General features: G+C 37.9%; 1 protein-coding gene across 1 annotated transcript; it reads left to right on the top strand.

Annotated features, from left to right (window-relative positions):
* The first annotated feature begins 192 nt into the window (after positions 1 to 192).
* On the top strand, positions 193 to 26,757 carry tlk2 (tousled-like kinase 2). Its single transcript, XM_067381716.1, has 21 exons — positions 193 to 817; positions 1,732 to 1,814; positions 7,578 to 7,649; positions 9,702 to 9,768; positions 9,910 to 9,953; positions 10,038 to 10,136; positions 13,251 to 13,358; positions 13,446 to 13,538; positions 14,267 to 14,377; positions 14,474 to 14,610; positions 17,855 to 18,007; positions 18,098 to 18,164; positions 18,264 to 18,361; positions 18,516 to 18,597; positions 20,333 to 20,424; positions 20,730 to 20,819; positions 21,010 to 21,179; positions 21,267 to 21,402; positions 21,568 to 21,679; positions 21,788 to 21,895; positions 25,292 to 26,757. The coding sequence occupies exons 2-21, from the start codon at positions 1,734 to 1,736 to the stop codon at positions 25,463 to 25,465; spliced, it is 2,094 nt and encodes a 697-aa protein (XP_067237817.1). The 5' UTR covers positions 193 to 817; positions 1,732 to 1,733; the 3' UTR covers positions 25,466 to 26,757.

The following is a 26,757-nucleotide window of genomic DNA, read 5'->3' as shown; positions in this document are numbered from 1 at the left end:
CAAAGGCTGGGCAAAATCATGTCCACAGTAAAGTTGACATATTTCTTTAATAATGCTGCATGTGCACAGCTCAACACACTATTATAAAAATACAGAAAAAAAACTAATTTATTTTCCTTTCATTAATAAGTGTTTGCTAGTGGAAATGGGCGTGGTTGAAAGGTAGAAATGTCTTGCACAATCTCACGAGAAAATATGAGATTTACCGATTATTGTTTACATTGCAAAAATTAAGAACCGAACCGAATCGATTCTGATTTCGCGAATCTGATTGGGAAAAGGATTCTCTTCGTCTACATCATCTAATCTTTCTAAAAGGGAGACGTTAGGTGTGAACGGAATTTAAAGAGCCGATTTATCATTCCAGGACTTGATCCCGGTTCGGTGCTGACCCAGAGCAGCGAAGACAAACGAGAAGCTAAATATCTCCTAACAACAACACGATTAACTAACTTCGAAGCGAATCGAGTATTTTGGGATTGTAAATCATTAGGTGTGGATCTGTAGCGAGGTACCACATGTCTCAGATCTGGTAGAAAATAGATATCGCTGAAGGCCAGCGGAGAAAGGCGGGTTCGGGAGATCAAGGCCTCGGAGGTCTCGCAGTCCTCGGACTACAGTAGGACGCGGAGCTGGCGTCCCCTAGCGACACAGCAGGCACAGAGCGCAGGCGAGGGTCGGGGTTTCGGCTGAGGCCTAGCGCTGAGATGTCGGGCTGAGACAGGGAAGGGCGAGACGGGAGAGCAGAGGAGGAGAACGGTCGAAGAAAAGAGATCTAATAAATCGGCAAGAGGGAGAAAAGACTCCAATAATACAGGTACAAAAACAAATGTGGAGGTTTAAGGAGGCTAGCAGAAGAATTCGCAGGGCAATGTAGAAACAACAGACAATAGAAGCAAAACCCAGGGGTAAAGAGATATTGAGACGGTATTTAGATACTGTTTCTTTTGTTTTGATCCTTTATGAACCTTTTTTCCCTTTAAAACGTTATTTCTTTAGATTTTCTTGAAGTTATTGGTTATTTCAATCAATCGCACACCTCTTATAATTGAGCTAGAATGATAACTTATTAACCATGCCAATTCATCATGTAATCTTGAAATGATGTATAATATGTTGAAACAAGATTACAAATTCAAGGGAATCTTGTCAAAATGAACCTTAAATCATATTAGACGTGCAACGGATGGGATTTAACTAACATCTAATTCGGTGGTTGTATCGTTGTAATAGTTTGGTTGGTTGATTAGTTAAGAAGTATAGAGTTGTTCAAGGTTCATTGTGAATATTATTATTTTTTTGTTAATCCTCGGCAACCTTCTCGGAAAATGTTTATTACAGTGTATGATTTTGCACCGATTTTATTAGTTTTCTGGTAGCGAACAAGTCTGATTGATTAAAAATCAATGTTTCTTTGTTAAATGCACTAACGTTACAGGTTAACGTTACGTGTTGCATGTGCTTTGACATGAATTGATGTGTCGCAAGATCTTGCATGATCATGGTGTTTTCCCCGTAGGTTATCAATAGGATAAATGGCTTTAGGTTGGATTGAGTTAATGACTGAATTAGTGGTGGTGGCGAGGCTGAGTCATGAATCTCAGAATGCTCTCGAAAACATGTATTGGGGACACATGACTCAACATGTCACACACACATCACTGTCCCGTCAATCTGTCAGCATCACTATGGATACATAATGCCATGCACTCTCTCTTCCTCTCTCTCCAGCCATGATGGAGGAATTGCACAGCTTGGATCCTCGCAGGCAGGAGCTGCTGGAGGCCCGTTTCACAGGAGTCGGAGTTGCCAAGGTCTGTCCGGTCACAAACTGATATGTTTCTGCCCCCTTTTCTATCTATTTATGATCATCAGTAATTCCTGCACATACATTCCCTCTCACATTAGACCTCATCATCTTCTCTTATTCGTGTGTTTGTCTAGGCCCTGGGCCTGTCTGCTTTCGTGCATTCAGTTACATGTTAAGTTCACTTTTCCTCTTGCTTCTGCCCAGCTGTCTGAATAAAGCTGTTGTTTCACTCATGCATGTCATCATTACCCTTAGTCTAAGAAGGACAGCGTTTTGGACCAAAAAGAGATTTGAATGTCAAGTTAAGGTAGTGTCCCTTTTTTCACTGAAAGGGCAATTAAAGTTTTTATTTGGCCGAAAACAGAAACAAAAGTTTTGGTAAATAGTGATGTGTCGAACGATTTGCTCATTTTGAACGAATCTTTAATATGACTCGAGAATAACAAGTTGTCCCAGAGAGCGATTTGTTCATTTTGTGTTGACTGCACATGTGCAACATCCCATAGGTTCTTTACAGGAAACAGAAATGATTAGTTCACTTCTCGAGTCTTTCGGGTTTGAGTCGTTCGGTCATCAAGTCCCAGCCCCATAGACAAGGCTGTATTCTGCACCGGAAACAGAAATGATTAGTTCGCCTCTCATGTCTTTCGGGTTCGAGTCATTCATCACGTCACAGGCTGAGTGCAGAAAGTGAAAGGATTAGTTAATCTCTCGAGTCTTTTGCGTCAGAGTCCTTCGTTCTTCTTTCACGTGTTGTGACAGCCATTCAGAACCTTCCTTACAAACAAGTGTGTAGTTATTTTTTTAGTTTATATTTTTTGTTTTTAGCCTAATAATTGATTTTCCTATATAAAGGCTGAACATATTGGTCTAATATTTCTATTAAAAAGATTGTTCAGAAGGGACATAGTGGCATAATATAAATGTTTATTGCGCATATCTTTTGATAATTTCTAGATATAATACAACATACAGTTAATAGTACTACGAATGTAAGGTATTTGTTGTGAGACACTGAGCCGGGAAGCGGTCACGTAAAAAAAGAATGAAGGACTCAGACTCGAACCCAAAGTCTCGAGAGATGAACTAATCATTTTAGTTTCTGCATTCAGCCTATGGGGCTGTGACGGGATGAACGAACGGCTCAAACCCGAAAGACTCTAGAGGCGAACTAATCATTTCTGTTTCCGGTTCTGCATGAATTGCATATGGGGCTGTCACCATAAATGTCTATAGCTGTCACGGCCCAGATCAGACACTGACGAGGGAACTAACAACTCAAACCCGAAGACATGAGAGGTGAAATAATCATTGTGGGGAGCAGACATGATAAACGTGTGATGACTAAAGAAAGAACGACTTGGATCGGGAGGTGAGGTGAACTAATGGACTTGCATAGTCTGAAGACCCTGCAAAGCAATTAATTAATCATTTCTTACTCATCATTTGGCCTACATGACCATATTAGTCTACAGTTTATTTTTAATTCCAAATGTGATAAACGTTTGCGTAAGTGTGTGTTGGGGAATTTAACATGCATCCGAGTGAAACGGCTTCTTGAACAAGAAAAAATGTTGAGCCGGACATGATTTTGTCCATTGGGAATTGATTGAATGATTGTGGTTTGCTATTGCTGTGATGTCATGTGAGTGACAGGTTGTCCCGCCCTCATGTCTTTAGAGAAGAGATGTCGCTGGAAGAGGGAGGGGAAGTTATTTTGATTAAATATATATATATATTATAAGGGCACAGGAATTTTATCATCTATAATAAATACTGCAAAAAAAAAACAACAGGAATTTTCCATTTTGATTTCACGGTGACTTTAAATTTGGGCTACTGGGTAACTGAATTGTTCTTTGGAAACAAGCAGACCCCTCAATATTTTAGCCGAACATATTTTTTTTGTTGTTAACTTATTGGTACTCTAGCATAATTTGATCACAGCGAAGTGTCTCCACACTGCTGACATGTTTACCTGTGTAGCTCATCCACGTTGTGCTCTAATTAAACGTCATTGTTATGGTCATGATTTCGTCCCTCCAAAATTATTTTATTTCTTTATTTTTAAATCTTTTTTTTTTTTTTTTCTGTGCATAACTAGTCCCACTAGTTCCCGTTAGTTGCTGAAATCTTGCTTGCTTGCTATTTTAGTCAAAGATGGATGTACCCAGATTAAGGCTGGACGATTATGGCCTAAAATCAAAACCTCGATTAATTGAACATTTTACCTCGATTATGATTAATGAACGATTATTTTGTCTCTGTTTTTTTTTTTTTTTTTTTTTGCCCTCATAGTTCACTGACAAGGTTTGTACTGTAAATATGATTGACTATTAAAAGGTGGGATATTTTTTCCTATTTAAAGAGTGATCTGACATAACAGCTCACTTTCAGCAGTTATTTCATCTATGCTTCATAACATTTCTTACAGATTTCTGCTCATTGTAAATCAGATAAAGATAAATTAGCACAGTACCAGTACAAGTGATTGCGTGTGAATTAGCCTTACCATCTCTGTTCATTGTGAAGCTGTGGGTTGCAAATGGTTACTTCGAAAGTAGAAAATATATGCTATAAGAAGTTGTTTCTAAGCTCCTTTAGTGATAAATCACAGGACAGCGCTGACTAGTTTCTGCGTTCCTCTCCTCTCAGATCTTCACGTTTTGCGCAGCTACTATTTGTATGAGTGTTCCTGCCACTATGTAGCTGCGCGAGCACGGTAGCTCGGAATAATACATCTGATCGTCTAATCGCTTGAATGTACAAACCTTAAAACAAACACATCTGACAAAGTTTAGTGAAGACGCAAGGCTCACCGCTCACGCGCTATGACTGTGTTGAACCGGCGTTTATCTCCGTGTTTTGCTTTTATGCCACTGACTGGACGGGGTGGAGTCGTGGCTAATGTTTTAAGGGGAAAGTATTAACAGGATTAAAAACTGAAATGACCGACATGGGAAAATTACGTCGGTTAGAGGTTCTGAATTTCGGTTTCGGTTACTTTTCGATTAATCGTCCAGCCCTAACCCAGATAGCACACGTACATCTCCAAGATGTCTGTTTAAGAGCAGTTCATCTAGAAAGTGTCTATTTTGTACAAACATCTGATAAACATCTTTTGGGAAAAAAGTTTTTACATGCATTCTAAATTATAGCTCTGAATGCTCTAAAAACATCTTTCAGATGCAAACAATCACATCAAATAGTCTTATCTGTCATGAAAGTGTGCTATAAAGGGAAAGGGGTGACTAACGACTAAAGGACTCTGGCCAAGAGTGAGTTGAGAAATAGATGATCTGTCTTTGTTTTCCTATTTCATTAGTCAATTTAGTGTTGGAGAACCCCAGAATGATATCAATCAGCATTTGCAAACACGTGTCTTTTACTGAAGAAAAGATTTGGATCAGTTCTGAGTAGGACAGTGGGTTTTTCAGTGTTAGTTGTTCATCAGTCTTGTGTAACCAGACCTTCAGACTGGCAGCAGAAGGTCTGTGCTCTAGGGCTGGGGCAGTACATCGATGCATCGCAAATTGAGAAATGATTCTGAGATTTTCCGAATGCAAACTAGCAAATTTGAGAATCGATTTGAGAGAGAATCGCGATTCATTTGGAAAATCTCAGAATTGATCCGCGAATCGATTCTGAGGTCACCCTAACTGACATGTAAAGCAACAAATCATAGTTCGTTTTGTTCAGCGTCCTGTTTAGGGGTGTATAAAATGTAACATCAATGTCCCTACTTTAACAGGCTGGCATGGAGTCTATGCCGTAAACTTCACATACTTTTGAAAATCCAGCGTTTAGTTGATCCTGATAAGAACTAATTGTCACAGTTTTAAACACAACGGTGTTCTTCTTTGATGACAAGAGTTTGGAGACACGACGGCTTTGTTTCCAGGTGTACCTTTAAAGAACGCGACCCACACATCTCTCAGAAATCCTGTAGAATTCATCCAATCAGATGACGACATTGAAACTAGTGTGGCTAAGATTAGTTGGTCACTGCCATGGCCATGCGAGTCCTCCCCACTGACTGGCCAAAGCTTAATGTTGTCGGAGAGTTAGCATGACCATTTTCTCTACATTGGTTTGGTGTGAGAATTTTCACCAAGTGAATGATTAAGAATCATCAGTATGTGTGCAGCACAGGGGCTTTTATCGCTGTTATTGGATTGTGTTGGGTTTTAGCCTGATCTGACCAGAATGACCAGCATCTGTCACGCTTTCTCTCTGTATCTCATTGAATGTTTAGCTCAGAGCAGGAAGGCTTTATTTACACAAGCGTGTTTGAGTTAACAACATTAATAACACGCATATAAAACTCGGGTAATGATTTAAAAACTGTCATATTCAACATTCTTGCTGAACTAGAGCTACACTTTTTGGCCTTGTTTGTTCATTTCTTCACCCAAAACATGAAACCCTTTTCAGTTTTAGATAATTAATTTACTTCTAGGTCAACAGACAACAAGGAGAGAGAATTAGAGACAGAATTAGGAAGGAATTACTAGTCTTTGAAATGGAGGGGAACTGGGGCAAGTCACAAATCTTTTTTTTTTTTTTTTTTTCTTGCTGTTTGTGGATGAAAATATGACATATAATCTGACAGTTTGCTAAAGTAGTTGAAGTTGTTGTGAATTGCCATTTGTAACCCAGTCTATTTCAGTAATGTGACTGGATCATGGATAATGAAATTTGGATGTTATATACCTGAATGCCTGAAATTATATTTATTATTAAAGCTATTTGGGCAGTTAATATTTTCCAGTAGCTCTCAAGAAAAACCTCTAGAAAAAAGCCATTTTGATTTAAATAGGGTTTTCAAACCTACCAGTATTTCCGATACCAGTCGGTATATTGTTGTGCCAGCATTTCTGCAGCACCAATAGTACTGGGTATATTCGGTACCCTCTGATAGACACTGCTTTCAAACACTCTGGTTTGTTTGTTTGCGCAACCTCTCAGAGCTTCAAAGTTTTCTATTTACGGTGTGTTTTTTTATTTTTATTATATTTTAAAAATATTTTTATACCAACCGTTAAGCGTTGTATCCAATCACAATCATATCTGTTGAGTGTGGCCTATAAGAGGTGCTAGTCATTAAGTTAGACAATCCGCTCGCTTGTGAATCCTTTCATTACAACCAACAAAGTGTAAACATGATGTAATAAGAGATTCATTGTACAATTAAGACAGTTTTATTAAAGCGAGAGTGCAGAATTCATTGAGCTTGTGCTTTAGAGATTGACAGCCTTAGCGGTTATAAAAGGAGGGCTCTTCTATTGCTTTCTGTTTATGGCCCATTCACAATCTGAATATGTTTAGTTTTTCATGCTGCTATTTACACTTTAAAGTTTCTGGATAGACAACCATATTGAAATGTGCTATTGAATCGGAAACTGCGATGATTGACAGTGATATAACCAATAGATGAGACATATATAAGTAGTACTTGATTCAACAGTTTTTGCTTTGGTACAGAAATTGGTACCAAGAACCGCAACATTTTACTGGTACCAACTACTGAAATTTTGGTACCGTGACAAATCTAAATTGAAAGTGAAATTGAAACATATTATTTATTATCTATGTATTGCTTCATACATAACCGAAAAAAGTGTAACAATGACAAAGCTGCTCTTATGCATTTCAGTTCGTTTTCACTGGCCTAAAGACCTTAACCACTGTTTTCTCCTGCCTTGCAAGCACCGATCTTTCCTTTAGGAAATGCAAATCCATTTATCTGTTGTCTTCCTCTCTGCAGGGTTCTGGACACAACGAGTCATCTAACCAGAGCTTGTGTAGCGTGGGCTCCCTCAGTGACAAAGAGCTGGAGGTTAGTACACATTTGGAGCTTATGATGTGAAACGGTCTTTGGGTCTCTGAAGTATTTCTGCTTCGGTCTATAGTAGGTGATGCAATCGTCAGCTAACATGTTTCATGTTGACAGTCAGGGAGGTCCAGCTTGTTGTTCAAATGTTGTAGTTGACACCATGTTTTATTTGTTTTTACCAATAAGATCATCCAGGGCATGTGGTTGGGAAGACTTTGTTGCTTCTGTTTTTTTGACTTGTGGATTTAGTTGCTCCTTTCTTTACTATTTGGCATCTGGATTTTGTTAGTCAGTGAAATGCACAACAAAAGTATGCAAATATTTTCAACATAAGAAATTACAGAAATAATGTCCCTCCCTGTGTCTGAAATCGCCCCCTATAATCTTAAATGGGGCACAATTTGGGGGAACAGCCATTTTTAGTGGTGTCTGAAATCATAGTGGACATTGAGTTCACTCATTCAGTCCCACAGTGCACTGCAATAAGGAGTGTACAAGTGATGTATGCTCAATGGCTAGAGAATACCCATAATGGACTAAGAGAGTCACAAGCTAAATTAATTCCTTCGTCGTGCCAGAAATGGCGCCCGCAGCTGATTCATCCATCCATTTATTTTGCAAACCAATACAGCGTAATATAATACAGGTATAAATTTATTTTTAAATGATTATTAAATTGTTTATCTAAGGTTTATTCATCATCATTATCATGACAGAATTCAAGATAAATCCTTTCATCTTATTGCTGGAGATGCCAGTTTGTTTCAAAAGATTATTAAACGGCAAGCACAAACTATGCAAAAGCAGCAGCCCTTCCGGGGCACTCGGTGTCTGAATTCACTCACTCGTTTTCAGTCGTGCTTTTAAGTGAACTGTATTGAACTGACTGACATTACAACTCTAAAGTGGACAAACAGAAAGCAAGACTAAAGTTACATTCACACAAAAAGTTCCATATGCATTCTGCATCGATGCAAAATCATAATAGGCATTTTAATTAAATAAAAAAAGTTATCATGCATATTAATGTACTGTTTTATTGTAGGCTAAATAAAGAACAATCATTATATAACCTATAATAAAAAAAACGTTGCGTATGTCCATCAGAAGCAAAATACTTTTGTCTGAAGTTTTGGATTCTGTTTTAAAAGGATCATGCAGGAATGAGAAAGTTAAGTGTGGACATGCTTGATGTTGAAGGAGTTGGATGAGAATTGTTTTATAATCAAATCATTGTCCTCTGAATTGTAATCAAATCGTGAGGCAAGTGAAGATTCACACCTGAATGAATGATAACATTGTTTATTATAAGCATGCTGCAGTTATGTCGTCTGATGCTTTAAATGTTTGTGCTTCTTGGATTCTGACTGGGTCTCAGTGATTTTTATTGTTCATCAGCTGGAAAAATAGTTGAAAATGATTCCAACAATATCATTCCTCTGTGTTGTTATTGTTATAGTTGTGGTCTGGACTTAGAATTAGAATGACTATTAAAATGTTAAAGTTGTCGTCCTCTGTGTGAACAGCACGGCTATCTGAGAGTGCCGTTCACGCAACCGAGAAATAAGGCTGCTGTCTTCCGAAGGCCACTCCCACCAGTCTGCTATGGATATGCTTACCAGAATCAAATACCACCTTGCTTTAGTAGGAAATACTTCTTGGCAAACTTGAATTTCTCAGTCCAGATAACATGTAGAACTCGTAAACATTGTTCATTTACATGTACTACGGTCATTATAACAATAGAAAGCAGATTGAAAATCAGCGATATTACACTTTAACCATGTTGTTGAAAAAAGGCATTACGAGATGTTGTAAACTAAAACGGATGCAATTTATTTGAAAACAGGCAGATATGCAGAGACTGTTGTGTCTCTGTAGTCTTTGGATGTTGATGTCCAGTCTTTCAGGTTATATGAGCTTACAGCCTCTAAAATTTCAATGGAAACTTCTGGAATGAATGGGGTTGTGGAATGAGGTGATGTCATGGATTCTTGCTTTCGCCTGGCAGCTTACAATGTCTGTCTCTCTTTCCCTCTCTCTCTCCCTACTCAGACCCCAGAGAAGAAATCTAATGACCAGAGAACACGTAAAAGGAAAGGAGACCCTTTTGACAACCAGGGTGAGTTTGGGTGTTGATGTTTAATGTGATTGATTGCCGAATGCTCTGGTTCTTATAGCAGGTCTGCATTATGTCTTTTAGAGTCATTTCTTAATGACTATTGCTTTGATTTTTTTTTTTTTTTTTCCCCCCCTCACCCAGGCAAAGGAGGAGGGAGAGGGCACAAAATTAGTGATTATTTTGAGGTAGGTGCATGTAGTTCATGCATTCTTTCTATTTTGAAGCTCATTTCCTCTGATTTAACCTCTAAGTCATGTGTTTCTGTGTAGTTTGCAGGGGGTAGTGGTACTGGAACCAGTCCAGCGCGTGGCATTCCTCCAGTGGCACGGTCCTCTCCTCAGCACTCTCTCTCCAACCCTCCTGCTGCCGTAAGTCTCATTCCTACCACCAGACCTTTGATCTCTATTCAAATGTCACACACTAGAACAAACCTCATTGGTTCTTGAGCATCTCACACACGTACTTACCAGATGAGATGTGCTCCATGTATGTGTCAATCATTGTTTAGATGTAATTTAAATCTGCTCATCATAAAAAGCGATAATAACTCTTCACAAGACTTGGTTTAAACCCTTTGATTCATATGGATTTTTTTTTTTTTTTTTTTTTTTTTTTTTAAAAATGATTGAGGTTTTGGTTACCTGAACATTCAGTGGAGAGAGAAACCCCTCAGATTTCAATAAAAATATCTTAATTTGTGTTTTGAAGAAGAGCTAAAGTCTTATGGTTTGTTATTTCAGCCATATATACATGTACAGTGGCATGAAAAAGTATGTGAACCCTTTGCAGAATCTGTGAAAAGGAGAATTATTTTAATAAAATAAGAGGGATAATAAATGCATGTTATTTTTTGTTTAGTACTGTCCTGAGTAAGATATTTTACACAAAAGATGTTTGTGTTTAGTTCACAAGACAAAACAATAGCTGAATTTATTAAAATAACCCCATTCATAAGTATGTGAACCATTGATTCTCAATACTGTGTGTGGTTACCTGTTGATCCACGACTGTTTTTATGTTTTGTGATGGTTGTTCATGAGTCTCTTGTTTGTCCTGAGCAGTTAAACTGAGCTCTGTTCTTCAGAAAATTCCTCCAGCTCCTGCAGATTCATCAGTTTTCAAGCATTTTTGCATATTTGAACTAGGGGTGTAACGATACGCTCAGGTCACGATACGGTACGTATCTCGATACGAAGTGCACGATACGATACGTATCACGATATTTTGAACAAAATGAAACTGAAATTCAAACAAGATTTATTAAAAAACATGAACAAATTTCAATAATTTTCCTTGTTGTACATACAAGATCACATTTCAATAAAATAAATAAATATAAAATTTTAATAAAAACCTTCTGTATTCAAATTAACAGTTGAATAGGGCTGTCTGTCACTGAAAAAAAATGTTAAATTTAACATGAACTTAGAATTATGAATGGGGCTGTTCACATATCGCGTCTAAAAAATGCGTGGAAGGCGCGGCCGCACCGCTTCTCCTTCTTTCCAAAGTGCTTGCGCTCCCGTGGCGTCGGTCGTTGCTATGCAACAATGAACTGAGCTCTCCAAGAGGATGTTTCTGCAAAGGATAAATGATTTCTAGCCCTTGCATTAGTTTTACTACGAGATATATTGATGGAGATAAGATATAAAAACCACCATGTACAGCTATGATCAGCTGTTCGGCTGAGCTTTTGATGTTTTGTTACGGAAAGGCCATAGCTGATCGGTTGATTCTTGTCACACGACCTGCGGTGCGCTTGCGGCATTCTGAAAAGTTGAGAATTGTATGCGTGTCGATCCCATTATGAGCGCGCCTGCCTACATTTGAAAATAATAACTGACTTGCACGCGGAAAAGAAGCAATATGTGAACGGCGCCACAGAACTTAAAGCAAAGCATCGCAAGCGTCTTTTGCTTTTCTGTGAGCACAGCTGTTGCTGTGCACTGCGGTGAAAGAAAGCCACGACTTTTCTCACGCGACCATGCAAGAGACTGACATGAGAAACGTTTAAACCTGCTTGCAAGATTCAATGTGTGCCCGAAACACTTACTGAACTAGAGAGCTGATTGAGACACACCATCTACGATAAATCGTTACACCCCTAATACTTATAGTAATTTAAAAATGTGGTAGCATTGGATCTGGACAGGAAGGATAACTCTGGGAGTCGGTAGGGGTGTGTCGCGATTCTGCCTTCTCACATCGCGATACAGGTTCGTGGACCTGCGTATCGCGATTTCGATTGCATATCGTTACAGCCCTAATTTGAACTCTTTCCAGCAGTGGCTGTATCATTTTGAGATTCATCTTTTCACACTGAGGACAATTGAGGGACTCAAACACAACTATTAAAAAAGGTTCAAACATTTACTGATGCTCCAGAAGGAAACACGATGCATTAAGAGCCTTAATGCACTTTTGAATTCAAATATTAAGGTAAATTGTACTTAGTTTTCTGCCAGGAAACATGCAAGTATCTTCTGATGGTTCCGAAGGGCAGTACTAAATGAAAAATAATGATATTTAAACAAAATAGGAAAAATTGTGACATCTTCATCATGTTCAAAAGTTAATGCATCGTGTTTCCTTCTGGAGCATCAGTGAATGTTTGAACCTTTTTTTAATAGTTGAGTTTGAGTCCCTCAATTGTCCTCAGTGTGAAAAGATGAATCTCAAAATCATACAGTCACTGCTGGAAAGGGTTCAAATATGCAAAAATGCTTAAACTGATGAATCTGCAGGACCTAGAGGATTTTTCTGAAGAACTGAGCTCAGTTTAACTGCTCAGGACAAACAAGAGACTCATGAACAACCATCACAAAACATAAAAACGTGGATCATCAGGTAACCACACACAGTATTGAGAATCAGTGGTTCACATACTTATGAATGGGGTTATTTTAATACATTCAGCTATTGTTTTGTCTTGTGAACTAAACACAAACATCTTTTGTGTAAAATATCTTACTCAGGACAGTACTAAACAAAAATAACATGCATTTTTTTATTATCCCTCTTATTTTATTAAAATAACTCTCATTTTCACAGATTCTGCACGGGGTTCACATACTTTTTCATGCCACTGTATATGTTCAGCTTGCATTTAGGCAGTAAAAACAACACTTTGAGTGATGCTCTACAATAATAAATATTATAGATAATAAAAAAAAACAAAAAGAAAATTGTAGGGATGAGAGGTTGGGGTACATATAGTTTGCATTGCAAGTTGTATGCTTTAACTGATGCTTAGCAGATGACAAGTTATTGCTCTAGCTGTGTATAAGCAGTTCAGTACAAGCATTATAATCAAAGAAGTTATAATTATAATTGTGTTCATGTGCTGTATGTCACAGTAGCAGTAATTATTGTTATTATAAATAAAAATGAGAGTTGCGGTGCGGAGGACTGGCAAGTCCTCAAAGACCTTTTCTGGTTGCTTTTTGTGTTGAAGGTAATGAGTTTTTGGTTTTGATTGACAGGTGCAGCAAGGAAGCCCCTCCTCCATCAGCTCAGTAACCACAGACCACTCCCACTTGACCTGTTCCCACAAGCCAACCTCTACACAAACTCAGCACCGAGCCACACAGGTAACGCACACTTCCAAAAACACGCTCACTCCTTCAGACACTTTCAGATCCTCACGCTAACCCCCAGCTTTGGTCACTCTTTCTCAGTCTGAGTTGACAATGGAGAAGTTAGCGGCGCTGGAGAGCAGTAAGAGTTCAGATCTGGAGAAGAAAGAGGGACGTATTGACGACCTGCTCAGGGTACGATTTCGTTCACACATAGCATTGATATGGAAATCTTCTAAATATTTTGCAGCCTCTTTTTGAGAACAGAGCCTGTGGGGAAACGGCATCACTATTCAATTTACAATACCGTTCAAAAGTTTTGGGTCTGTTAGGTTTTTTTTTTATTTTTTTAAGGGAATTAATTTTATTCAGCAAGGGCACATTAAAGTGATCAAAAGAATTAATGAATCAAAAGGTGTATCATGGTTTCCACAAAAATATTAAGCAGCACAACTGTTTTTAACATTGATGATAATAGGAAATGGATCTTGAGTATCAAATCAGCAAATTAGAATGATTTCTGAACGATTATGTGAGATGTGGAATCATGTGATCAAGACTGGAGTAATGACTGCTGAAAATTCAGCTTTGCCCATCACAGGATTAAATAACTTTAAAATACATTCAGATAGAATAGATATTTTAAATTATACTATTTCACAATATTACTATTTTTGCTGTGTATTTGATCAAATAAATGCAGCCTTGGTGAGAAGAAACTTCTTTCATAAACTTAAAAAATGGACCAAACCTTTTGAACGGCAGTGTACACACAGAGTGATTTGTTGTATTATGAATCTTTCAGCCATGAATGACACTTTGACTCACTAAAATGTTTTACATGAATGAACTGTGGCTTAAATCAGGTTTTAAAGTGCACTGCTGAAGAATGGCATTTATGTTGGTGGGTTTGTGCATTGCAGGTGAACTGTGACCTGCGCAGACAAATCGATGAGCAGCAGAAGATGCTGGAACGATGTAAAGAACGACTCAATAAATGTGTGACCATGAGTAAGAAACTGCTTATCGAAAAGGTAAATGTGTGGTAGTGTTCTGCATGTGTTACATATGTTATAATGATGCAATTACTAAATTGTGGGTGTTTTTTTTTTTTTTTTTTTTCTCCCCAGTCCAAACAGGAGAAAATTGCATGCAGAGAAAAGAGCATGCAGGACCGGCTACGTCTGGGCCATTTCACCACCGTACGGCACGGAGCCTCATTTACTGAGCAGTGGACAGATGGCTACGCCTTTCAGAATCTAGTCAAGTACGTGAGTTGCACGTGCACACCCTCTCAAACTTCAGAGCCTAGGCAAATGTTGCATGCACGCACACTTGACACGCGCTGACAGAATATGGTTGGTTTCACCCCACACGTGTGGAGAGCTAGCCATAAAAGACTCATTCAGGATTGGTGAATGAATGTGCTGCTTTCAGGATCTTGCTGGGTGCTCATATGTGCACAGACCTTATAGCCTTCTAACAAAATTAGCATGTCAGTTTTACCATTTTGTATCGAAAAATAGATTTTAAAAACCCTATATAGGAACATTTTTATTGCATTTTAAATATTCACCATGAAAATATCAGTGGTGTTAAAGGGATAGTTCACCCCAAAATGAAAATTTGATGCCCCCAGGGCATCCAAGATGTAGGTGACTTTGTTTCTTCAGTAGAACACAAATGATGATTTTTAACTCCAACCGTTGCAGTCTATCAGTCGTATAATGCATGTCAATGGGAACAAAATCTGAGTAAAAAAAACATGCACAGACAAATACAAATTAAACCCTGCGGCTCGTGATGACACATTGATGTCCTAAGACACGAAACGATCCGTTTGTGCGAGAAACCGAACAGTATTTATATAATTTTTTACCTCTAATACACCACTATGTCCAACTGCCCTTTGTGCGCGTACGGCATCCGGTGCATGAGGTGTGTACGCGCTCTGGCTTAGTTTAAAGGATAAGTCCACTTTCAAATTAAATTTTCCTGATCATTTACTCAGACATGAACATCTTGGATGACATGGGGGTGTCTATCCTCTGTCGAAATGAAATTAAGGTTTTTGATGAAAACATTCCAGGATTATTCTACTTTTAGTGGACTTCAGTGGACTCTCCAAACGGTTGAAGGTCAAAATTACAGTTTCTGTGCAGCTTCAAAGGGCTTTAAACTTTATCTAGAGAAACCATCACTCATTTTCTAAAAAAATACAAATGTATATGTATACGCCGCGTTCGTTCTATAAGTTGAATAAGGAAGGTGTAGGACATACAGCGTAAGCTTTTTGAAGAATACGGAAAGTGGAAACACATGCAAGGTGATCATTTGTGCTTATAAAGCATATACATTTGTTTTGTTTTTTTTTAGAAAATGACCGATCGTTTTACTAGATAAACAAAAACTTGGTAAACATTGTCCTTTCAAAGCTAGGTTAAGTGATGAATTCTTACAGAAGAAGGTAAAACCACTCTACTTTGGTTTAAGTAAACATTTACGGCCACCTTCAATAGACCAGCTTAACCCACCAGCATTTGTTCTGCTGCTGGCAAACAGTCAGTTGGATTGAGTGTATTATCTTAGGACTTAAGTAATATCTGGATTTAACTGTATGTTTTTATCTAGTAATTATATCTAGTCCCTTGAAAAGTCCTCCAGTATGCATTTGAAGGTTGTAGTCAATACCAGAAATGTGTCATAGAGGCATTTGTTTCAGAATCAAAGCAAATGCTTATCATAGTCAACTTTAAAAAGGAAGCCTTGTTTTGTTTCTTTTTTTTTTTTTTTTTATATTTAACTGTTTTAAACTATGCTGAGCAGATAAAAATTGGAGATGGTCCTCACTACAGAACAGGAGTTCCAGGAGGCAAGGTTGGATCCAGATCCAACTCCTCCCGCTTTACATATCTCTAAACCTACCCGTCTCTGCCCCCTGGATCTCATCTTCTGCAGTGAAGGGCTACTGAAAAATTGTGCTCTTGTAATTGTCTTTTTTTATTTCATTGTACATGACTGTTCAAAAGAAGTAAATGTTAGGTCAAAATTATGTACATAATTTTAAAAGTATGTTAACTCTTCCATAAAATTGTAGTAGTGTGATTTTTGGGGTTAACACCAGCCCCCTTTTTTCTTTAGATTTTCTGCACTAAAAGAGATTAGAACTGTTGCATTTATGGCATGTAAATCTTTGGGTCAGTCTAAACTGATACATTAAATTACAATGTTACAATGTTTTTGGTGGAACATTTGTTTTGTGCGAACAGGTCTTTATTCATATTGGTATAAGATAGGGATGCACCAATATCAAAAACTGATACCACACAGGGGACATCAAAGAAGGATGTCTATTAAGTAAATGTGTCTATTTAATGGAATATTGAACAAATTAAATATTCATGCCTTTGTAGCTGCTGTGCGCGATCTGATAATAGAAATATGCGCAGTGGCACAGACGCATACACTTGTCGAGTGCATCTCTTTTTCACAGATATCACTAGAAATTTATGTAGTTTCTGTAATATGTCAATAGCACAGAAAAGAAAAGGAGAAACATATTAACTGACCGTAAAAAGAGAGAGAGTGTGCGCACTTGTTTTTCATGCTCGTGCATCATTTGAATTAAAACTAAATTATATATGCAAGTAAAAACATGAATTGTTACATGATTAATTTATAACACTACTGCATTATTACATGAGAACCTCATGTGATTACTGTGCCATTTCACTGGACAGGGCTCCACAATAAGGACTGCCCGATGGCCTGGGGCCAGTGTGAACAGTGCTCAGGACAGTTGATGGAACTATCACTGTCCTGATCGGGCCAGTGCTGCTGCATCATCATGAAAGTTTATCATTTGGGCATTTTTTAGGCCTTGCCAAATTAAATATTGAAGTGCAAGAAGGCATGAAAGAACTCAATTTGGTACTGGCATGCTATGCAAGAAGTTTAGTGCAAATATCTGAAGCCAGTAGAAAAAATTCTGAGCTTTGAGCCCTGCTGGAGCTGCTCTAAATAGTAAATGAAAGATGAAATGGAGCACTAGAATGAACAGTGGAAGTTACAGTAGCTTGTATAATACATTTTAACAGGCATAGTTAAATGTGAAAATAGCTGATGGAAATATCAATTAGATAAATGAATTAAGCCAACTAATATGATTCATATTCTTTAGGTTTCTTTACCCAATATTTTTTTTAAAGTTATAAACGCAATGAAAATGGAGGTAATGGTATTGGTAAGTACCAAAAATGAAAGTGTCGGACTTGTTCTGGAAAAAGTGTCATTGGCACATCCCTAGTATAAGTAAGGATTATGATATTAGCCCGAAAATATTTAAGAAACAAGCATGCAAAGGGTGGAGGATGTGGACACCTTAATGAATGATGATACTTTGAAATATGAAAAGAAATTCCAAGAAACGTGTAACATAAAAATCTCTCGACTTAGTAGCCTGAAACCACTGATCAGACTTTACTTTCTTACACTGCTGTGTGTCTGTATAGACAACAGGAAAGGGTCAATGGGCAGAGAGAGGACATAGAGAGGCAGAGGAAACTGCTGATGAAGAAGAAACCACCCAACGCCAGTCAGACTCCTCCCCCAAACCTAGAACCCAACAAACGCAAGAGCAAGAGCAATGGCGCGGAAAACGAGATGTGAGTTTTCTGTCTTCCATCATGTTTGGCATTGAGTAGTTTAGCATTTCAACTTAATTGGATTTTATCCTAATTTGTTTGTCTTCACAGGTTATCTTTAGCAGAATACCATGAGCAAGAAGAAATTTTTAAACTGAGACTCGGGCACCTGAAGAAGGTATTCATATCAACACATTCATATTACATGTATGATTAAATTCATGTTGTCAAGGAAATGGGTCTTAATGTCTTGGTGCTGTGTGTGTGTGTGTTGCAGGAGGAAGCAGAGATTCAAGTGGAGCTGGAGCGATTGGAGCGTGTGCGTAATCTTCACATCCGAGAGCTCAAGAGAATCCACAATGAAGATAACTCCCAGTAGGCACTTTCAAAGTTTATTTCCACACTTTTGGTTTCAGTACAGGGATTATTTTTTTAAAGAGCTTTTGAAGGTTTTTTTTAGAGTTTAAACGGGTGGATTATGGTGGATTTATCTATTAAATCATTGATCGATTGTGATTTCAACTCTCAGGTTTAAAGATCATCCCACGCTAAATGACCGTTACCTGCTCTTGCATCTATTGGGCCGAGGAGGCTTCAGTGAGGTCTACAAGGTAAGCAGATCTGTGATGGGAAATGTGTATGTGAATGTTTAGGGATGTACAAATATACATATTTACATAATCAACTAGTCAGTGGGTTGACTGGATGACTTGTCGACTAGTAGGGATGTGCAACTTCAATCGACTACTCAACCGTGACAGCGACGATCGATCATGTAAACAAAATGTTTTTTTTTTGTTTGTTTTTTTTCTTCTCCTGATTGGTTATAGCAGCACTTTGGGCAGCGCCCTGAGCTCTGATTGTTTAGCTTGCCACAGCATGCGTCAAAAGAAGTGAGAGAGAATGTCTGGCTTCACTTTGATGAGATGAAAATACAGTTTAATTCAAGCTGTGCAGCGCCAAGCTTTTATCTTGTGCTGAAAATATCCTTTAAATTATATTCATAATTAATTTGGCAATAATCATCAGCATAGGCGCCGAGCACCCACGGGAAAAACACAAGATATTCTCATTTAATTTCAACCAATAAAAATCGATTGAAGCTTTCAGACACCGCTTTCTTTCCATTTTTATAGTCCATTTGAGCAGTTTCTATTTAGTTAATGTCGAGAGCGCATCCATGTAATTCATCACAAGCACAAATCTCTCTGCTCGGACGTGGATTTCTTTGACCATTGCACTGAACGCGCTCAAACTTTGTCCTGTCACGAATCTCAAAGTGCTTTTTCTTATGGAGAGTGGGCACCCACCAGCCGAAACATAAATAGGCGCATATGATCATCAGTGATTTTCATACTGTAAAGTAACATTATGGTTAATTAGAAAGTGCAAATTAAATCCAAAATATTGCTGAAATATTAGAATAAATAAAAATTTACAATAGTGACACTAATGTAGCCTAATAGAATGAGAATTTGTTGTGCTTTCGTTTTGTTGGCTGCATTTTTAAAGCGCAACAAGAGTTACACTTTCGGTCAAGCTCACGTTTGCATTTGCAAAGTTTTTCATCTGATTAACCTAATATAGGATGCGTTGTGATATCAACATTTATTAATATACTGAATGCGCTGCATATCCATGTTTAGTTTAATGCTCAAATACAATGCCGATATTTGATTGCTTTTAGGCTAGATGTTTCTTAAAAAAAAAAAAATTACTAATGATATAATAATGCAGCAGTGCTTTTTTCGTCATATTTGTTCAATGGCATATGCTAATTCGTTTGAATTCTTATGGCTTCAAAAATGTGCAGGCAATTTATGGAATGGATGAGAACTGTATAGAAATCTATAGTAAATTCTGTCCTTGCCAGTGTTTCAGCACGCTGTCATGAAAGCGCATCACAGTGGGAGCTCGCTCTCACTCACTCTCACTCTCGCTATAGCATGTAACTTAAAGTTCACTGGCATTTGCATCCTTTTATACAGATACCAGTTTTAATGTTACATCTATAATTTGTATCTAACAGAGTTATCTAACATTCATTTTCATAAGTATTCAAATATTTTCATTATCTCCATGCCCCCCCCCCCCAAACACGCCCCGCCCAGGAGTACTCGATTACTTGTTTTTGAAACCTATCGATGATCGAAATGAAAAATTGCCAAAAATGCCCATCCCTATCGACTAGTGCATCTTAAAGAAAAAAAATCATGTAGCTGTTCACATAGGACACAGACTTAAAATAGAAGGTTAAAAAAGTAGGTAAGTTAGGCAGCTTCACTAATCGACTAGTGCTGCTATTTAAGCCTGACTTTCTCTTCCTGTTCCTTTCTCTTTCTCCAGGCCTTTGATTTGACTGAGCAGAGGTATGTGGCTGTGAAAATTCACCAGCTTAATAAGAACTGGAGAGATGAGAAGAAAGAGAACTATCACAAGTGAGTGAAAACACCTTTTCCATCCTTGCTTCTTAAAAACTACTCAATCTTTTGTTTCAACATTAGGAGCCAAGTGTGCTTGTCCCAGAATGCATTTCTCTTTCTGAACCAGACTGGAATTCTGAGGCCTCATTTATAACAATGTAAAATATAAATCTTGACACAAATTGGTCAAAAATTGTATACCAATATCATTGATCTCATTATGTTTGAAGATTCAGATATGGTCTATTATTCTGTCAATGAAGAAAAGTTTATTCAGCACGACTTGTTAATTAAAATGAATTGACATGAAATGTTTTTAGGCATGCCTGTCGAGAATATAGGATCCATAAGGAACTGGACCATCCTAGAATAGTCAAACTGTATGACTACTTCTCCCTGGATACCGACTCGTGAGTAAACTTGCTCTTGTCTTATTGAAATATAAATGGTCTCTGATTTAAAGCCCATTTCAAGATGTGCATCATTTTCACTAATTTTGTGTAATCTACGTATTTGATTGGTGCAGTTTTGTTTTCCATTATTTCACTCATTAAAATGGAGAGATGAAAGAGGTCTTGATTTATGTGGTATTGTTTCTAGATTCTGCACTGTTCTAGAGTACTGTGAGGGGAACGATTTGGATTTCTACCTGAAGCAGCACAAGCTAATGTCAGAGAAAGAGGCCCGATCCATCATAATGCAGGTCGTCAATGCCCTCAAGTACCTAAATGAAATCCGCCCGCCAATCATCCATTACGACCTCAAACCAGGTATAACATGCATATGACCAGAATGAGAACAGATGGAGAAAGGGTTCAAGATGGCTCTGTTGAGCACTGATCCTTGTGTTTGTCTAGGTAACATTCTGCTGGTGAATGGCACAGCATGTGGAGAGATAAAAATCACAGACTTCGGGCTGTCCAAGATCATGGACGACGACAACTACGGGGTGGACGGCATGGAGCTGACGTCACAGGGGGCAGGGACATACTGGTTAGTGGTCTGCAATGACCAGGATTTGTGAAGTTCTTGAATTTGGTCAAATGAAGTGACATTTCCCTCAACACAGAGCTGACAATGTTGTTAAGTCATTTGTGGTCTAAAAGTTTGTATAAGCAGCTGAGCCCAAAATGCTAAACTTGCCTTGTTCTGCTCCAGGTATCTTCCTCCAGAATGCTTTGTGGTTGGAAAAGAGCCACCTAAGATCTCTAACAAAGTAGATGTTTGGTCCGTTGGAGTCATCTTTTACCAGTGCCTCTATGGGAAGAAGGTAAAAAACACACAAATACATTTTCTAATACTGGCTGCGTAGTCACTGTCCACTGAGATATTAGTGCCTTTCTCTCCTCATCATTTTCATTCATTCTTCACCACACAGCCGTTCGGTCATAATCAATCCCAGCAGGACATCCTCCAGGAGAACACTATTCTCAAAGCCACAGAGGTGCAGTTTCCTCCCAAACCAGGAGTCTCACCTGAAGCTAAGGTACCTTTGTAGACTGTTCACTGTCTCTGTCTTTTCTTCATGGTAAAGTCACCTTTATTTTGTAGGGGATTTACAGTTAAGGACCAGATATAATGAATGAAGACCTGGAGTCAGGGTTAAAAAAAATAAATAAATTGAAGAATTTTACTTGAGAATAGTTTCATCAGCCGAAGTCACTCAATAGGAGTTCAATAGGAGCAGCAATTATACTAACTACGTCATTACTTGAGGTTGAATGATTCTGATTGGCTAAGAAATAGATAATCTTGTCCACAATGTCCACACATGGGCTGATAGGCAGAGGCATATATCTCCATTGATTATCTGTATGACACCAGTACCCTGGTTTAGGAACCAGATTGTTGAGAAAAACAAGTCATTCCATCATCTAGGGTGCCAGTTGTCCATCTATCACCAGTACTGATCTGCAACAAGAATACCAGCACACATACGCAGATTCACGGGATACATAGCTTCTTCAAGGTTGAACAGGATACTTCCCCAAAACATACTGATAACATGGTCTCATTCTCAGTAAGAGGTACTGTAGTAATAGAAGATGAAAAGTTTTAACCGGTTAGATGCCTCTCTCAAGAACTTAATACAAAACAAATACATATTTACTGTCTGGAAGCCGGGCTAAATGAGTTAACACTGTTGCTGCATTCTTGACAAGTTAGAAGTGGTTGATATTTCCAAAAACTAAACACAAAACAGTATGTTTTTTTTTTTTTTTTTATAAATCAAGTGTTTACCTGACATTTCGACAACCACTAGGTCAAACCTACAGTCACTAGCTATGTTTCCATCCAAAGTTGCGAATTTAACTTATGCACAATATTGCATAAAACATTTGCGAATAAAGCATTCCATCCGCTGAGTCAATAAGAACAAAATCTTCACTTCCTGATAAACTGGTGCTAAATATCACTACGAAACGTAGGAGAAGCCACTGTATGTAATAATTTTTGTATATCATGAATTATTTGCGTCTCAGATTGTGCAGACAAAATGCAATTTTATCTTGCTTTTAGAAGCGGATGCTGCTGTTTAGGAACGCAGTCATGTAAGACAGTTCTGGGAGGAATTATACCAAACCACATTGACGACATTTCAGATGCTTTGCAACAAGATTTTTTATGAGCATTGAGGAATTTATTCCGTAAATGTGTTTCCTTCGTAGTTTATGCACTTGTTTTCTTATCGGATAGAAAATATATCTGACTCAAGCAAGCAAGGGTTTTTTTTTTAATGTGGATTTTTAGAATTTACGCACATCTTGGTGTTTCATTCCAGAAATTTTTGATGCAATATGCAAAATGCACACAAAAATACTCTTGGATACTAAATAGAGACTTCTATGATTCTCAATTCATTCAAAAATACATGGAGAGAGCACATTCCTGTAATCAGACTGGTGATATGTATAACTAAATAAAATTACATAGACTTGAAGAAATTTTTAAAATCATGTGATGTATAGAAGGATAAATATTGATTATTGGTTAATACCTTGATTATAAGTCTCACATTACAGTTCACTCAAAAGGGTATATATTGAAGCGGCAGTGGATTCCAGAATCTCCTTTAAATTTATATAGCACTTTATAAAATAAAGATTGTTTCAAAGCAGCTTCACAGGGATAAACGGGAAAATACTGATCAGTAGTTAAAACACAATTAAATTATACTGTAAAGCAGCACAATGGTATCTTCACTCAGCTGAAGTCAGGTCTGTGTTGATTCAGTTTGGTTCAATAACTGTAAAGTTCATCAATTATAGTTCAAGATCAATTTATCTATAAAGCAGCTCTGTAGAAACCAGTGATGTCGTCATCATCCAGCTCTCATCCAATAGTGTCAGTGCAGGCAAATTAATAGTATTACTGAATATTAAGTTTCCCCAACTTTGCAAGCCAAAAGGTGACAGAGGCAAGGAACTCAAACTCCATCAGATGACAGAATGGAGGAGAAAACCTGGGGAGAAACCAGGCTCAGTCTGGGGTGGGACAAACAAACCAACATATATTATAATGTGAATATAATTCATATAATATGATGTGAATATGAATCCAGGCCGCATTACAAGTCAGATTGCAGATTGATATCACTCAGAACTCCTTCTGCTTGAAGATCGGGATACATCATGATTTGGTGGCAGAATGAGTTGGAGCTTGCCAGTATTGTTGAAGATTCTGAGTGTCATGAAATAAGAGTTACTGGCTCCTATTAATCCTTTTTATATCCAGATTGCCCCATGAGTATATCCTCAGTGTGGTACATATTTTTAGATTTAAAAAGGTTGCATCTTTCTTCCGCTTTTGACTATAATTGTAAATCCTATTCAGTTCTTTTAAATCGATTTTTATTCACACATGGTGTTGACATAGTGATGGCATTTTAGTTACAGTACCATGCAAAGGTTTGGGGTCAATAAAATAATTGCCTGCTTTGACCTTGAAACCATTTTCAGATAAAAAGAAATCAGAGTAATAATTAGGGCCACAACTGATTTTAATAATCTGTCAGTTATATGGAATGTACAGTTATTTCTGAAAACTGTTGTCTCTGTTTGTCCCATGTTAATCTTTTAGCAAGCAACTTGCTCAAATGCTGTGCTCACATTAGTGCCACCAAAAAGGTTGTGGGACTCTGTCATTAGTTTGGTTTTGTGTTACTAGGAGACGTAACATAATAATGACTAGTTACTTAGTGAGCCAGATTGGCTAATATTTGCTAATGTCTCTGGAACAATATTGTTTATTGTCTGCTGCCTTTTTACATAAAATGTAGGTTCTGAATAATTTTTTTTGCTTTATGGCACAAACTTCACCCCCAAAATTTTGGGACCACTCTAAAAACTGAAATGCCATTTTAAAAATACCTTTTCATGTAAAAAAAAAACATGAATATGAAATAAAAACAGATGCCAACCTAATAACGATTAATCGTTTGCAAAATAAAAGTGTTTACGTAATAAATGTGTGTTATGTGTGTGTGTGTATTTGTATATACAAAATTATTATACACAGATGTATAAATAAATAAATAAATATATATATATAAATATATTTTATATTATATATATATAAATATATATATATATATATATATATATATATATATATAAATATATATATATAAATATATTTTATATTATATATATATAAATATAACATTTTTATTAAATATACATATGTATGTGTGTGTATTTATTTATATATACATAATTATTATACACAGAACATGCACATTTATTACGTAAACACAGACTTTTATTTTGCAAACGATTAATCGCAATCAATCGTTGTGCAGCCCTAGTTTTCTGCTTTTACATGCTATAATAATTAATAATTAAACATTTTCTAATGCCAGTGAATTCCTTGTCTACTCCAGGCCTTCATTCGCAGATGTTTGGTGTACCGTAAGGAGGATCGTATTGACGTTCACCAGCTGGCCAGTGACCCCTACCTCCTCCCACACATACGCAAGTCTGTGGCTGCCACCGGTAACAACAGCATGGCCGTCGCCTCAACCTCCAGCTCTTCTAACAGCAGCGCCTCAAATTGAGCGTCCCGTCCATCCTCGCTTGTTTTGATCGGAGCAGGGGGTGTGGGGCATTTGCATTTTGCCCCGCCCCTCTCTGCAGTGTACTGGAAGGGGTCTCAAACCCCTTACCTGCCAAGCGAGGGAGCAGGAGGAAAGGGTAAGAGAGGGATGGAGATGACACGCATCCCCCTCCACCCTTCTTCCTCTCCCAGGCATCTGGAGGGTTGTTTTGTTTTATTTTAATTTTTTGGATGGGAGGGTACTTAAAAAAAACACCCCTAGAGTGAGCCAGAGCGAGAGGAATTCAAAAAAGGGTGTATTACATGTGAGAAGGATGGAACTGCAACGGCTCAAGACTGGTGGAAGAGACGCCCTGCACCCCACAACACACAAATACATGCATACACATGTATAGACACATTTATAACGAGGTCAGCTTGATTTTTCTTACATGGCAGCACCGTTGATGGGACAAGCCTCATATTAATGTGCATTCAAGTGTACAATATTCCTAAAGAATCTGGAGACGCTCCCTGCTGACAAAAAGCCCGTCCCAGCCCATTTTCCTCGTTCTCTCTCATTCTTTTTTTGCCTTTGGAACGGATCTATGAACTTTTGGAAGCAATACTGTCAGTGGGTTCATTTCAACAATAGTTAACCCTAGTTTAAACGCCTTTCTGAACTCAGATCACACAATAAATGCTGAGGCCAAATCAGCATCAGGACCTCTAGGTTAGCTGATCGTCTATGCTGGCAATCAGATGTTTGTACCATGTGAGAGATGTAATGGACAGGTCTAGCCCAGTTGTTTGTCTCTGGAGGGTTTTATTTTTTTTTTTGTCCTACTCACTTTCACCCCCATTCTATGACCAAAGCTGAGCTCTACCAGTAGGTGGTGCCGTTTGACTTGAGTGTTTTTATTTTTCTGTCCTTTTTTTGCTTTACGCTGTTATTAAATTGCATTTAGGAAGCATATTCTTTTAGATTTAGCGACACTAACCGACCCCCCCCCCCTCCCCCAAATATGTTCTTGTTTCTCATTGTCTTTTGGACAGAATCTAATGTTGGAAAATGAGATAAAGTTAGATTTTATTTTTCATTGATTAAAAGTGTTGTGCCTCACATAGAAACACACAGACACAAATGCGTTCAAAAATTACACACAGTCATATATGTTTAGGTCTGGTGATACGGCTAATTGCCTGATCCTGTTTTACTGTTTGTGGGAAAGAACTCTCTAGCGGGGGCGGAGCTAGTTCAGGGGTACAGGGCAGAACTCGGAGCGATCATTAAATACTATTGGTTATTAATTT

Source organism: Chanodichthys erythropterus, chromosome 3, assembly GCF_024489055.1.
Source record: "Chanodichthys erythropterus isolate Z2021 chromosome 3, ASM2448905v1, whole genome shotgun sequence".
Taxonomy (NCBI): domain Eukaryota; kingdom Metazoa; phylum Chordata; class Actinopteri; order Cypriniformes; family Xenocyprididae; genus Chanodichthys; species Chanodichthys erythropterus.
This window is presented reverse-complemented; position numbering and strand designations above follow the sequence as displayed.

Excerpts from the sequence above, each read along its gene's own strand:
- tlk2 (XM_067381716.1), top strand. The coding sequence starts at position 1,734 with ATGATGGAGGAATTGCACAGCTTGGATCCTCGCAGGCAGGAGCTGCTG. Across the intron at positions 9,954-10,037 it reads AAATTAGTGATTATTTTGAG|TTTGCAGGGGGTAGTGGTAC; the intron begins GTAGGTGCATGT and ends GTTTCTGTGTAG. Across the intron at positions 10,137-13,250 it reads TCTCCAACCCTCCTGCTGCC|GTGCAGCAAGGAAGCCCCTC; the intron begins GTAAGTCTCATT and ends TTTGATTGACAG.